We start from the raw sequence: 11,157 nt of genomic DNA, 5'->3' as shown, positions 1-11,157 counted from the left end.
GATAGAGGGCCATGAGACTTTGACCTGAGTGCAAAAATGGAGACTCTAGACCCTTCCAGAGCTGAGATATCAAAATTTAAAATTTCGACCCGAAAAAAAAACGACAGTGTTACCCCTTTCGTTTTTTTTCGTTTTCGGGCGAAAAATTAAGTTTCTCCAATCTTCTCAAAACTCTGGATTATGATAGAGGGCTGTGAGACTTTGACCTGAGTGAAAAAACGGAGGCTCTAGACCCTTCCAGAGCTGAGATATCGAAACTCAAAGATTCGACCCCAAAAAAAAACGACAGTGGTACCCCTTTCGTTTTTTTTCGTTTTTGGGCGAAAAATTAAGTTTCTCCAATCTTCTCAAAACTCTGGATTATGATAGAGGGCCATGAGACTTTGACCTGAGTGCAAAAATGGAGGCTCTAGACCCTTCCAGAGCTGAGATATCGAAACTCAAAGATTCGACCCAAAAAAAAACGACAGTGTTACCCCCTTTCGTTTTTTTTTCGTTTTCGGGCGAAAAATTACGTTTCTCCAATCTTCTCAAAACTCTGGATTATGATAGAGGGCTGTAAGACTTTGACCTGAGTGCAAAAATGGAGGCTCTAGACCCTTCCAGAGCTGAGATTTAGAAACTCAAAGATTCGACCCAAAAAAAAACGACAGTGGTACCCCTTTCGTTTTTTTTCGTTTTTGGGCGAAAAATTAAGTTTCTCCAATCTTCTCAAAACTCTGGGTTATGATAGAGGGCCATGAGACTTTGACCTGAGTGCAAAAATGGAGGCTCTAGACCCTTCCAGAGCTGAGATATCGAAACTCAAAGATTCGACCCAAAAAAAAAACGACAGTGGTACCCCTTTCGTTTTTTTTTTCGTTTTTGGGCGAAAAATTAAGTTTCTCCAATCTTCTCAAAACTCTGGATTATGATAGAGGGCCATGAGACTTTGACCTGAGTGCAAAAATGGAGGCTCTAGACCCTTCCAGAGCTGAGATATTGAGATATTTATAATGGCATAAACGCTATGTGGGATCTCAATATAGAAACCTCATGAGCTGGGAAAATGTACTTTTATATTTTTCAGAAACTTGAAACATAATTCAGGTCTGAGGGGGTTAACCTTTTCACCATATCTCTTGGAGTATCGTAAAAATATTGTATCGTGAGTTTAGTATGTATCGAATCGTGACAAGTTGGTATCTCGTTACACCCCTTATATGAGAATACACACAGTATCTATGATAACTAATTGAATCAATCTCAAATTGTTGTTTTTGTTGTTGTTATTATTATTATGGAGTTTACTGTTTTATCTTCATTAAAAGACCAACTTTAAGTTGATGTAACAAATATTCCCTTAATTAAGTAAACTTTCTGCCTTCTAATTTTAATTTGCAATGACTATTTCTTTTACATAAACTTTAAGGCAGAATAGAGAGTGTTAAGGATCAAATTGCAAGCAATGAGCCATTAGGCAGGATATTAATCCATATTCTCCAGTGAGGGTGTGATCAATACACCCAAACACAGATTGCCCTCGCTATCATGGAAATATTACACATCCATTACAGTTGCAACCCCGTAATACATCAATATTTCGGTAAGTTCAATACGGTGTATAACAATAGTAAAATGATCTTTCTTGCTGAAGAGTCATGGGTCCTCTTCCAAGTCTGTTAAATGATGAGAGGACCTGTTTTTGATGTACTCAATGTACTCATACACTGTCGGTCTCATGTTGTTAGCAGACCTCTCTGCTATCTCTCTCCTATTACTGCAGGAGTCTTAATTAAAGATTAATGGCAGGGTTTTCCCTGCATGTAGAGTGTAGATAGCTCATTTCCCAAGGCTCTTCTTTAAAAGCACCGCACTATTGGGAGTGCTAAAAACGGGAGAGAATGCGGTGCTGCGGAGAACAAAGGCACTCTGGCCTATCCCCTCTCCCCATTTCAGGCCATGTAATAACCGAGTGAGGCTAGGAAAATAGAGGTGGGACGTTGCTGGTACTCATTTCAATTTTGGCAACCAAAGAGATCCAATCAGCTCATTTAAAAGCCTGTGTAGTGGCTATACCTTTCTTTCCTCCCGTGTGACAATTACTGCCGCCGTCTCCATCAGGCTCTTTAATGGCTCAGCTTGAAGCCTGTCGAAGACCATCAGGCTCTAGTGGGAACTTTAAAAAGAGCCAGCAGAAGAAAGGAACAAATTGGATAAGTTTGCTTTTGTTGTTGTTGTTGTTGTTGTTTCTTTGCTATTGGGGTAATGCCAAAGGGATGTTTGTAATATTTATTTGTAGAATGTTCTAGCATACAAAACACATAATTCAGACCTTCAAGACCTGTTCTTGTTGTTGCCAAGAGCTGCCTACTTAGTTTAAAGAGACTATCTGACCTTAAAAAAAGTTGAATGTTGACCAATCAGAATTCATTTACTTTCAAAAGTAATAGATGGATATTATTTTATAGACATTTAACAAAAAATAAGCAGATTGTGCAAATACTGTATGCTATTAAAATACACTGTAAAAATTAATATGCTTTATCTAATCAAAACGTATTTTAAATGGTTAACTTTTAAGGAATAATTTGATTAATTATTACTCAATTCTAATTTGTTAAATTTAATTAATAATATTGCTTGTAATCTGTTGCCACAATTCTATTGATTAGATAAAGCATATTCATGTTTACAGTGTACACTTCATTGTGATGTGGTTCCATGAAGAACCTTTAACATCCATGGAATCTTTCCAATGCACAAAAGGTTATTTATGTTGGGAAAAGGTTCTTCATATTATTAAAAAGTTTTTCAAACTAACAATAAATTGTTCTTTTCAGCCCAAAATGGTTTTTCTAGGGCATTGATAAAAAAAAAAAATAGAAAAAAAACGTAACATTTATTTTTATGAGTGTATGCAAAAACCCATGCAAAACTCTGATTATATTTGAAATGTTTGATGGAGCACTGTGTCCTGTGGTTTGTTAGGCCACCAGACCATTCATTTTGAAGTAATAAGTGTAGCTTGTTTTCTTGAGAACTCTTGATGAGGACCTGTTTTTGCTTTGGAGGAGGTCATTTCAATTTGGTTCATTTCAAGAAGACAGTAAGTTCGATTAGTTCAGTCTCTCCTGTTAGAGGCTGTCACTTCTGAGCTTGGTAATGCTGCCCATATGCAGACCCTAATTATTTACTCTGCAGGCAGAGAACAAGGTCATGCTTGTTATACCATCATCCAATTCACACAATCAGATTCAAAGAGAACTAATCTCGTTCTTTCACAAGCAATTATCTTGATGTAACCGGCTGGTAGGAGATGCTCCGCCCAGCCCAGATGAAGGCAATGACTTTCATTTTGCATCAGGCCCAGGATGCAGCAGAGATCCGTGGCTAAGTTAAACTGTCAATCTGTGCTTCTATTGGAACATTTGAGCTAAATTAAAGAGAGCTCCAGCACTGGATTGTGGCCAAAACAATTAAGGAGCACTAGCATGGACGCAACAGATGATGCTTAGGAGGACTGAATTTCCCCAGTGTCCATTCACAATCCATAACCTTTTTTAAAGAATTGTGACTTTTTTTTTTTGCATGACTAAAGACAGACTGTTTACTGAAATATATGTATGTATGTATGTTTGTTCATATATATATATATATATATATATATATATATATATAGTTACAGTATTATAAGATTGAATATATATGATGGATAGATAGACAGTAGCCTCTTTGGTCAAACACATTGCAGCATGCCAGCAACCATCAAATAAGCAGTGTTCTGTAAATACAGAGATATGGCTGTCTTCCTGTCTGTATTGTGTGGGACCTTGTCGAAGGACATGGCTGTTTCTTCAGCAGCAGGCAATAAAGTGAGTGACAAACAAGACAAGGAGCCATATGCGATCAATGCCTGCAGAAATGGTTAAAAAAAAGACAGAGAGAGAGAGACAGAGTGAGAGAGAGAGAGAGAGAGAGAGAGAGAGAAGCACTCTCTAAACAGGATTGCACACATGTGTAACAATAAAAAACATACCAAGTCATACAAAGACAGTGATACATGAGATGTCCACATCTGAAAATATTGATGAAAAAAAATCTTTGACCTTTATCACATTTAGATTATTTAGGTTGAAAGAACCAACTTTATTTACTTTCTACAGAATGAAAAAAATATTTATCGTCTCTATATAAATGACATCTTCCTCTGATTTCTTTAATGGTTATAAGATTAACATAACCGAAAGATTTATTTTGGCACTACTGAATCATAGAATTTATAGTAATGATTCTTAGTCTCTTCATCTTTATTTGACATGTTTCTTTTTATATAATTTCCCAATGAACTACACACAATTGCACTCTTATATAAAATAAAAAATAGCATCTATATGTTGTTTGATATTTGAAATGAAAAATAATATGCATCACTTGTAAGGTATCTTAACTTGCTGCCTTTTCAGGGCTTGTTTTGTATTAGACTGTACTGCCATCTACTGGTGAACAGTCTCTGATTATTTACTGGATAAAAATACAAACACCTTGTACACAACCATTTGTGCTTTTGTTTATATTTGTCATTTTTGTTTATATATATACTAAATAACTATACAGGGACTATACATATAGGCTACAGTGACTATACATAAGCTATATACACTCACCGGCCACTTTATTAGGTACCCCATGCTAGTAACGGGTTGGACCCCCTTTTGCCTTCAGAACTGCCTCAATTCTTCGTGGCATAGATTCAACAAGGTGCTGGAAGCATTCCTTAGGGAGTTTGGTCCATATTGACATGATGGCATCACACAGTTGCCGCAGATTTGTCGGCTGCACATCCATGATGCGAATCTCCCGTTCCACCACATCCCAAAGATGCTCTATTGGATTGAGATCTGGTGACTGTGGAGGCCATTTGAGTACAGCGAACTCATTGTCATGTTCAAGAAACCAGTCTGAGATGATTCCAGCTTTATGACATGGCGCATTATCCTGCTGAAAGTAGCCATCAGAAGTTGGGTACATTGTGGTCATAAAGGGATGGACATGGTCAGCAACAATACTCAGGTAGGCTGTGGCGTTGCAACGATGCTCAATTGGTACCAAGGGGCCCAAAGAGTGCCAAGAAAATATTCCCCACACCATGACACCACCACCACCAGCCTGAACCGTTGATACAAGGCAGGATGGATCCATGCTTTCATGTTGTAGACGCCAAATTCTGACCCTACCATCCGAATGTCGCAGCAGAAATCGAGACTCATCAGACCAGGCAACGTTTTTCCAATCTTCTATTGTCCAATTTCGATGAGCTTGTGCAAATTGTAGCCTCAGTTTCCTGTTCTTAGCTGAAAGGAGTGGCACCCGGTGTGGTTTTCTGCTGCTGTAGCCCATCTGCCTCAAAGTTCGACGTACTGTGCGTTCAGAGATGCTCTTCTGCCCACCTTGGTTGTAACGGGTGGTTATTTGAGTCACTGTTGCCCTTCTATCAGCTCGAACCAGTCTGGCCATTCTCCTCTGACCTCTGGCATCAACAAGTCACTCAAATCACCTTTCTTCCCCATACTGATGCTCGGTTTGAACTGCAGGAGATTGTCTTGACCATGTCTACATGCCTAAATGCACTGAGTTGCCGCCATGTGATTGGCTGCTTAGAAATTAAGTGTTAACGAGCAGTTGGACAGGTGTACCTAATAAAGTGGCCGGTGAGTGTATATTCATAGTATCAGGAATATTACCACTGCAGCCTACTGTGTCAAAAGGCCACAGAGAAATACATTTGAGTTGTTCAGCACATTTTGAAGCCAATTACTTAGCTGCGTTAATATTTTTAATTAGCACTGGCCAATTAGAGAAGTGAAAACCAACAAGCTCTCTCTTTTCCATTTCATTAATGAAAGTGATGTGTATATAGCTCTGGGTTTGACAAATCATCTAGCATTCATCAGAGATGCTGTTTTATTACTCATCAAAGAAGTCAAATATCCTTAATGGAGTTTAATGGAATATATTTCCCAGTTATTTACTTAATTGCTTTGGCATGTCAGCTAGAGTTCACAGGAGTGTTTTATATGCCATTTACAGACCACATTTTAGACAGATTTGGTATTCTTTGAAGGGCAGACTTATCAAAACGTAGCTATCGTCTTAGTAGAGAATTGCAAATGATGTTTTATTGGTCAGCTGATCGTCATATCAATCAATCCTAATACAAATGTAGATGCCACATAATTTCCTTAAACTGAAAGTCCAAGGTCAATTAATAGCTTAATTTTGTTCCCATTCCGCTTGTTACAGTTTTGAAAATCCAACGTAACATTTAAAAGTCTTGTGATCCATTCTTTTTTATATATATTATTCCTCAGGTACCAAATCTGGAATAAAACGTTCCAGCTATATATTATATTTACTGTGTATACACTAAGTTACACATTTTAGTATTTCAGTCTCAAAATCCTTCATAAATGTTCTTTATTTCCGTGAAATAATAATTGATGTATCATAAATAGTTTTAATAAGTATGATTTAATTACATTGGAAAAAAATACATTTAATAAATAAATAAATATAATAAACTCTTGAATAGACTGCCGTTTTATTTACATCATCCATCCCATAATGAAGAAGAAGGGACTGACTTCTGAATCACATAAGTAAATAAAGGTTTAGCTAAAACAGAACATACAATTACTACATATAATACTATGACAGTGAAAACAGACACATATTCACAGAATGTAAAAATGTCTTTCCATCTATGGGTCTTGAGCATCAGTAATACACACTTCTCTTCAGAATGTACGGCCGTCTTGATTTATTGGTGCGCAGTTGCCTTTTTAGTATATAGGGAGATTTCCTCTTCAGTGGACTGTCGCTGTTTTTGTCCAGCTCCAGATATTCTTGGTCTTCTTGAAGCTGAAATGAAAGACGGTGCCCCTCAGATTATTACAGGACTGAAAATCACAGCAATTGGGTGGACAATGCTGTCAATCAACCGCCACGTCATGACTGTGTCGCCTGGATATTCATTTCTCCTCAGAGCTCCACTGAAGTGTGCTTGAATAAGATGTGTATCTGATGGAGTCTCAGAGGTGCACTTTAAAAGCATGTGTAATTGTGCGATCTTTAACGGCACATGAATTGACCCACAAACGAGAGATGTACCGAAATATAAGCAAATTGCTTTTAAGCAAAGCAATTCACTCTAGATTTGTTAAGAAAATGGTTTGCAATTGGTGCTGTAGTGCTATAAAATAAAAACCATAAGCTAATGACAGGAATTCAAATGTTTATAAACCATTTAGCCCATTTATCTGTTGTAATCAATTTGCCAGCATAAGCTATTTCGATAAAGCTTTACAATAAGGTTTCATTTGTTAACATTACTTAGTGAACTATATAAGTTAACATGAACTAAGTGTGTTTAACATCTAATACGGTTTTAAAATCTAAAGTTGTGTTTGTTAACATTTGCTAATGCACTGTGAACATGAGCAATCAATGATTAGTTTTTTACTAATGTCAACTAATAAATGCTTTAATTATATACATTGCTCATGCTAGCTAAAGTTAGATAATGCATTAACAAATGAGATTTTAATTGTAAAGAGATTGAAATATTTATTCTTTTCATGCTGCATTTTTTTACGTAAATCTGTATGAGTGTTTATATTTCAAATATAGGTAATGATTCCTTGTTATTAATTGTTGAGTGGCTGAAGAAGGAATCTGCATTTACAAGAGAGCATGCTCAAAGTCAATTGTTTACTGTCTCCATGCCTGTGTCAATTCTCACCTCTCTAGGCTGCAGGACCCTACAGAAGTTCTGGAGGTTATGCATTTCCTTAAGCATTTGTGCGAGGGTACCCGAAACCCTCTGTTCATAGTCAGCCCGAACCTCGGTGTCCTCCTGCTCCTCCTCGCTGCCCCAGGACTCCCCGAGACTGTTCACCAACCTACACACATCCTGTAGAGGCAGCTGCCACAAGGGGGCGATGTGCTTGCCCTGCTTTACCTGCACGCACCGCCGACGAGAGAGCAAAAATGTTTACAACAACTCAATCTCAGTTTCAGCTATAATTCACCTTATATAAAAGTCATGCTGTCTTCAGCCTTTGCTATTTTCTCAGTCCACTTGCAGGGTGCCAATAATGGATAAGCACATTTTGAGTTTTCTCTAGCCACTTTATTGGGCTTCACAGGATGAATCTAACTAGATCAAGGCCTGCTGGGATATCTGGAAATCTCTTTTCAACCTGTTGACTGTAAGTTTGGGTAAAACTTATATTACACTGTTCTTAAATAACACAATCCCCCTCCAGTTCATGGATCTGATATTAAAAACAAGAGTTCATATTATCAGTGATTATAACAAATTGAAAGATTTTTCCTTTTTAAAATAACAAGGGAAATAGCACCTCCATAAGACCCGCAGGCTGTCGATCTGCCATTAAAGTAACTCTATTTCACTACAATTAATTAGAATGAAAATGTAAAAAATGTAAAAAATGTATATACTGGTAGATTGATAGAAATTGTGGTCAGAGACAAAGTTAAAAAGAAAATCTGTAGAAAATGACAAACACCATGATGCTATGATATTCTCTATTGATGGATAATAATCAGATGTGCTGATGATAGATAATGGACGTTGATGCATTACAGAATATTGCTCATTGAATGAAGGCAGCTGAGCATTATTTTGGGCAATGGCACATCATTTGGTCCACCAATAGAGCGTAAAGCCTTCATCCATTTTGCTTTTTGAGTACACTGCTCCTGAATTTCTGCCTGAATCAAGATTATTTTTAAATGTGTAATTTCATGTTACATTTAACATCACTTAGCATCTACATTTATGGAACGCTGTACAGCATGGCATTCATCAAGACAATAACCTTTTTGTAAATCATTAAGTGACAGGAGCACATATATTTACTATAAATGCCACGTGCTATTCTCTGAAAGGGCTTCTTCAGATGCCTTTGTAAAAAGATTTATTGGTAAAGAGTTGTTTAAACTTTGAAAAAAAAATGCATAAATACATATTTATCACACAATCTAGAATTTTTTTTTCTATTTTTCTACTGGTACCATGCTGTTTTCAAAGTACCTGAAAGCTTTAAAATAACCATGACTTTCATTTAAAATTCAGCTACCCTACAGTCAAAGGGCATATCTTTATTAAGGCCCCATATAAGCCCAGTGTTGCCTTGTTGGCTCAGGGTCAACAGGTGTTTTAAAAGCAATACTGTACCTTTGAAGAGAGGAGACTTCTCAGTACATCTTCCTCTAGTGCCCTTTTTCCCTGGTCTATATCTGAAGAGGGAGAAAACACACAACATTGTCATGTTTTAAACGTAGCACTGAGAATTTACACATCAAAGTACAAATAAATTCTGCACATTTCTTGTCTGCAGTAGTGTGTTTTAAATTCAGTTAGATCTAAAGAAAAAGTCAAATGGGATTTTGAGATAGAACCTTAAGATACAACACTTGCCCTGCAACATGTTTTAAATCTATAAGGTTTGTGATACTTTTAGAGTTTTATGTAAGTGACTTATCTCAAAGGGAAATTGTGATTATGCCATGATTAAAAGTCGTTCTATCTTTATTCAAAGTTTTATATTCGTTCACTGTCTAATATGATCAAATCCATACATATTGATGAAAATCCTTGATATCAGTAAGGTAAAGATAACAGATAGTTGCTATTTACCCAGACCATACAAAAATATTTCTTTATCTGAATGTTATCTGTCAAAGATCATCATCATAAAAGATTTATCTTGCAATGTATTGGTCATTTTAAATGGTAATTAAATTTAGCTAAAAAAAAGCCGAAGAAAAATCAGTCTGTATAAAGTGATAAAAGTGCACCTACCTGAACATAGTCCATTACACAATAAAAAAAGGAGCATAACGGAGGTCAGCTGCGTCTGCATGTTGTTAGTAGCCCCACAATTTCTGTACATTCAAGCTGGGCCCAAGTCCATAAGGTTAAAGGTCATAAAATGGGATGAAAATGGGTGGAAGAATAAGAGAGATAAGTTGTATAAAGAGAATAGAGAAAATCACAGCGCGTCCTGCAGAAGTCACGATGCTCTCTTGGGTTTTTTTTTCCAACCTGTTTGCTGTGTCTTCTCTTGGCTTTCTCAGAAGTGAAGTGAGGAATGGCGGGCTCCATTCCACCCGGTATATAAGAGCCTCTATGATGTCAGAGGAGCCGCACTATCGTTCCTACCCCTCCCATATCCATCTCCATATCTCTCTCTCTCTCGCCCCCTTGTCCTGTGTCATGATGACATCAGCAAACACCTCAGAAACCACTTTGTTGACGTCAAAACTTCCATAAATGCTAATTTGATGTTCCTCTCTTCATTCTAAAGGAGGAGAGGGGAGTGTAGAATTAATGATTTGTTCTTAGAAGCATGGTGATGAAAGATAAGAGAGGATGATGCCTTCATCTGTCCTCAAGTCCTCAAGAATTACCAATCTTTCATTGTTGTCCGGCATACTTTCATTGTTATGTTGCTCATACTGTGCAATGAGCAATATTTCGTGTTGCTCATACTGTGCTAAGATAAAAATGTAAACTGTTTTGTGGGTCCAAAGTGTGATGTTCAACCTTGAAAAATGCTCTCCGTACATTCTGTAATGAAACAGTCTTTACTTTTGATTGCTTCCCAAAAAATATTCCATGATAGCCGATGAAAGGGTTGTATTATTATTTATATTATGATGCATTATTATTCATCAATATACTGGAGTGGAGAGGGAGTGTTGTAACACTTTTTGATAACATCCGTTAAAGCAATTGAAATGGTCACACATGGCCACCAACCTGCTGTGGTTGCCCTTTACTCTTTACAGACCCTAAAGACCCTTTACAGAATTATTGCAGGACTTTAGAGTCCAATAGAAAGACTATAGAAAACAAATCCTATTTTATTTACACAACTAAATATCCATGTTAGCTATTGGTGTTAAAGACCATTCAGTGGAGAAGGTTGTAAAGTCATGTATGTGATTTTACCTTCTGTAATTAATGTATACAGATTTGAGCTTTAATAACAAATTGTCGCAGAAACATGATATCAGTTTGAAAGATGTTACAGTGCACTCTTATTAAAAAATTTCCAAATGGGGTTTTAAAATTAATTAAGTATAATG

The 11,157-nt window shown here is 36.8% G+C and overlaps 1 protein-coding gene across 2 annotated transcripts in view; it reads right to left on the bottom strand.

The window, feature by feature from the left end:
* Positions 1 to 6,491: 6,491 nt before the first annotated feature.
* Positions 6,492 to 11,157, bottom strand: part of nts (neurotensin) — a 39,438-nt gene continuing 34,772 nt past the window's right edge. The window contains exons 2-6 of one of the 2 annotated variants that reach the window (XM_039650438.2): positions 10,112 to 10,367; positions 9,869 to 9,964; positions 9,242 to 9,303; positions 7,781 to 7,999; positions 6,492 to 6,900 (exon numbers count right to left, since the gene is read on the bottom strand). In XM_039650438.2, coding sequence (XP_039506372.2) covers positions 6,757 to 6,900; positions 7,781 to 7,999; positions 9,242 to 9,303; positions 9,869 to 9,959 — 516 coding nt within the window. In that variant the 5' untranslated portion in view covers positions 9,960 to 9,964; positions 10,112 to 10,367 and the 3' untranslated portion in view covers positions 6,492 to 6,756. Of the gene's footprint in view, positions 6,901 to 7,780; positions 8,000 to 9,241; positions 9,304 to 9,868; positions 10,368 to 11,157 lie in introns of both variants that reach the window. The other variant, XM_089116393.1, reaches the window with a different exon arrangement.

This window comes from Pimephales promelas, chromosome 10 (assembly GCF_988280905.1).
Source record: "Pimephales promelas chromosome 10, fPimPro1.hap1.1, whole genome shotgun sequence".
Classification (NCBI taxonomy): domain Eukaryota; kingdom Metazoa; phylum Chordata; class Actinopteri; order Cypriniformes; family Leuciscidae; genus Pimephales; species Pimephales promelas.
Note: the sequence above shows the minus strand (reverse complement) of the source record. Positions and strands in the feature narration are given on the sequence as shown.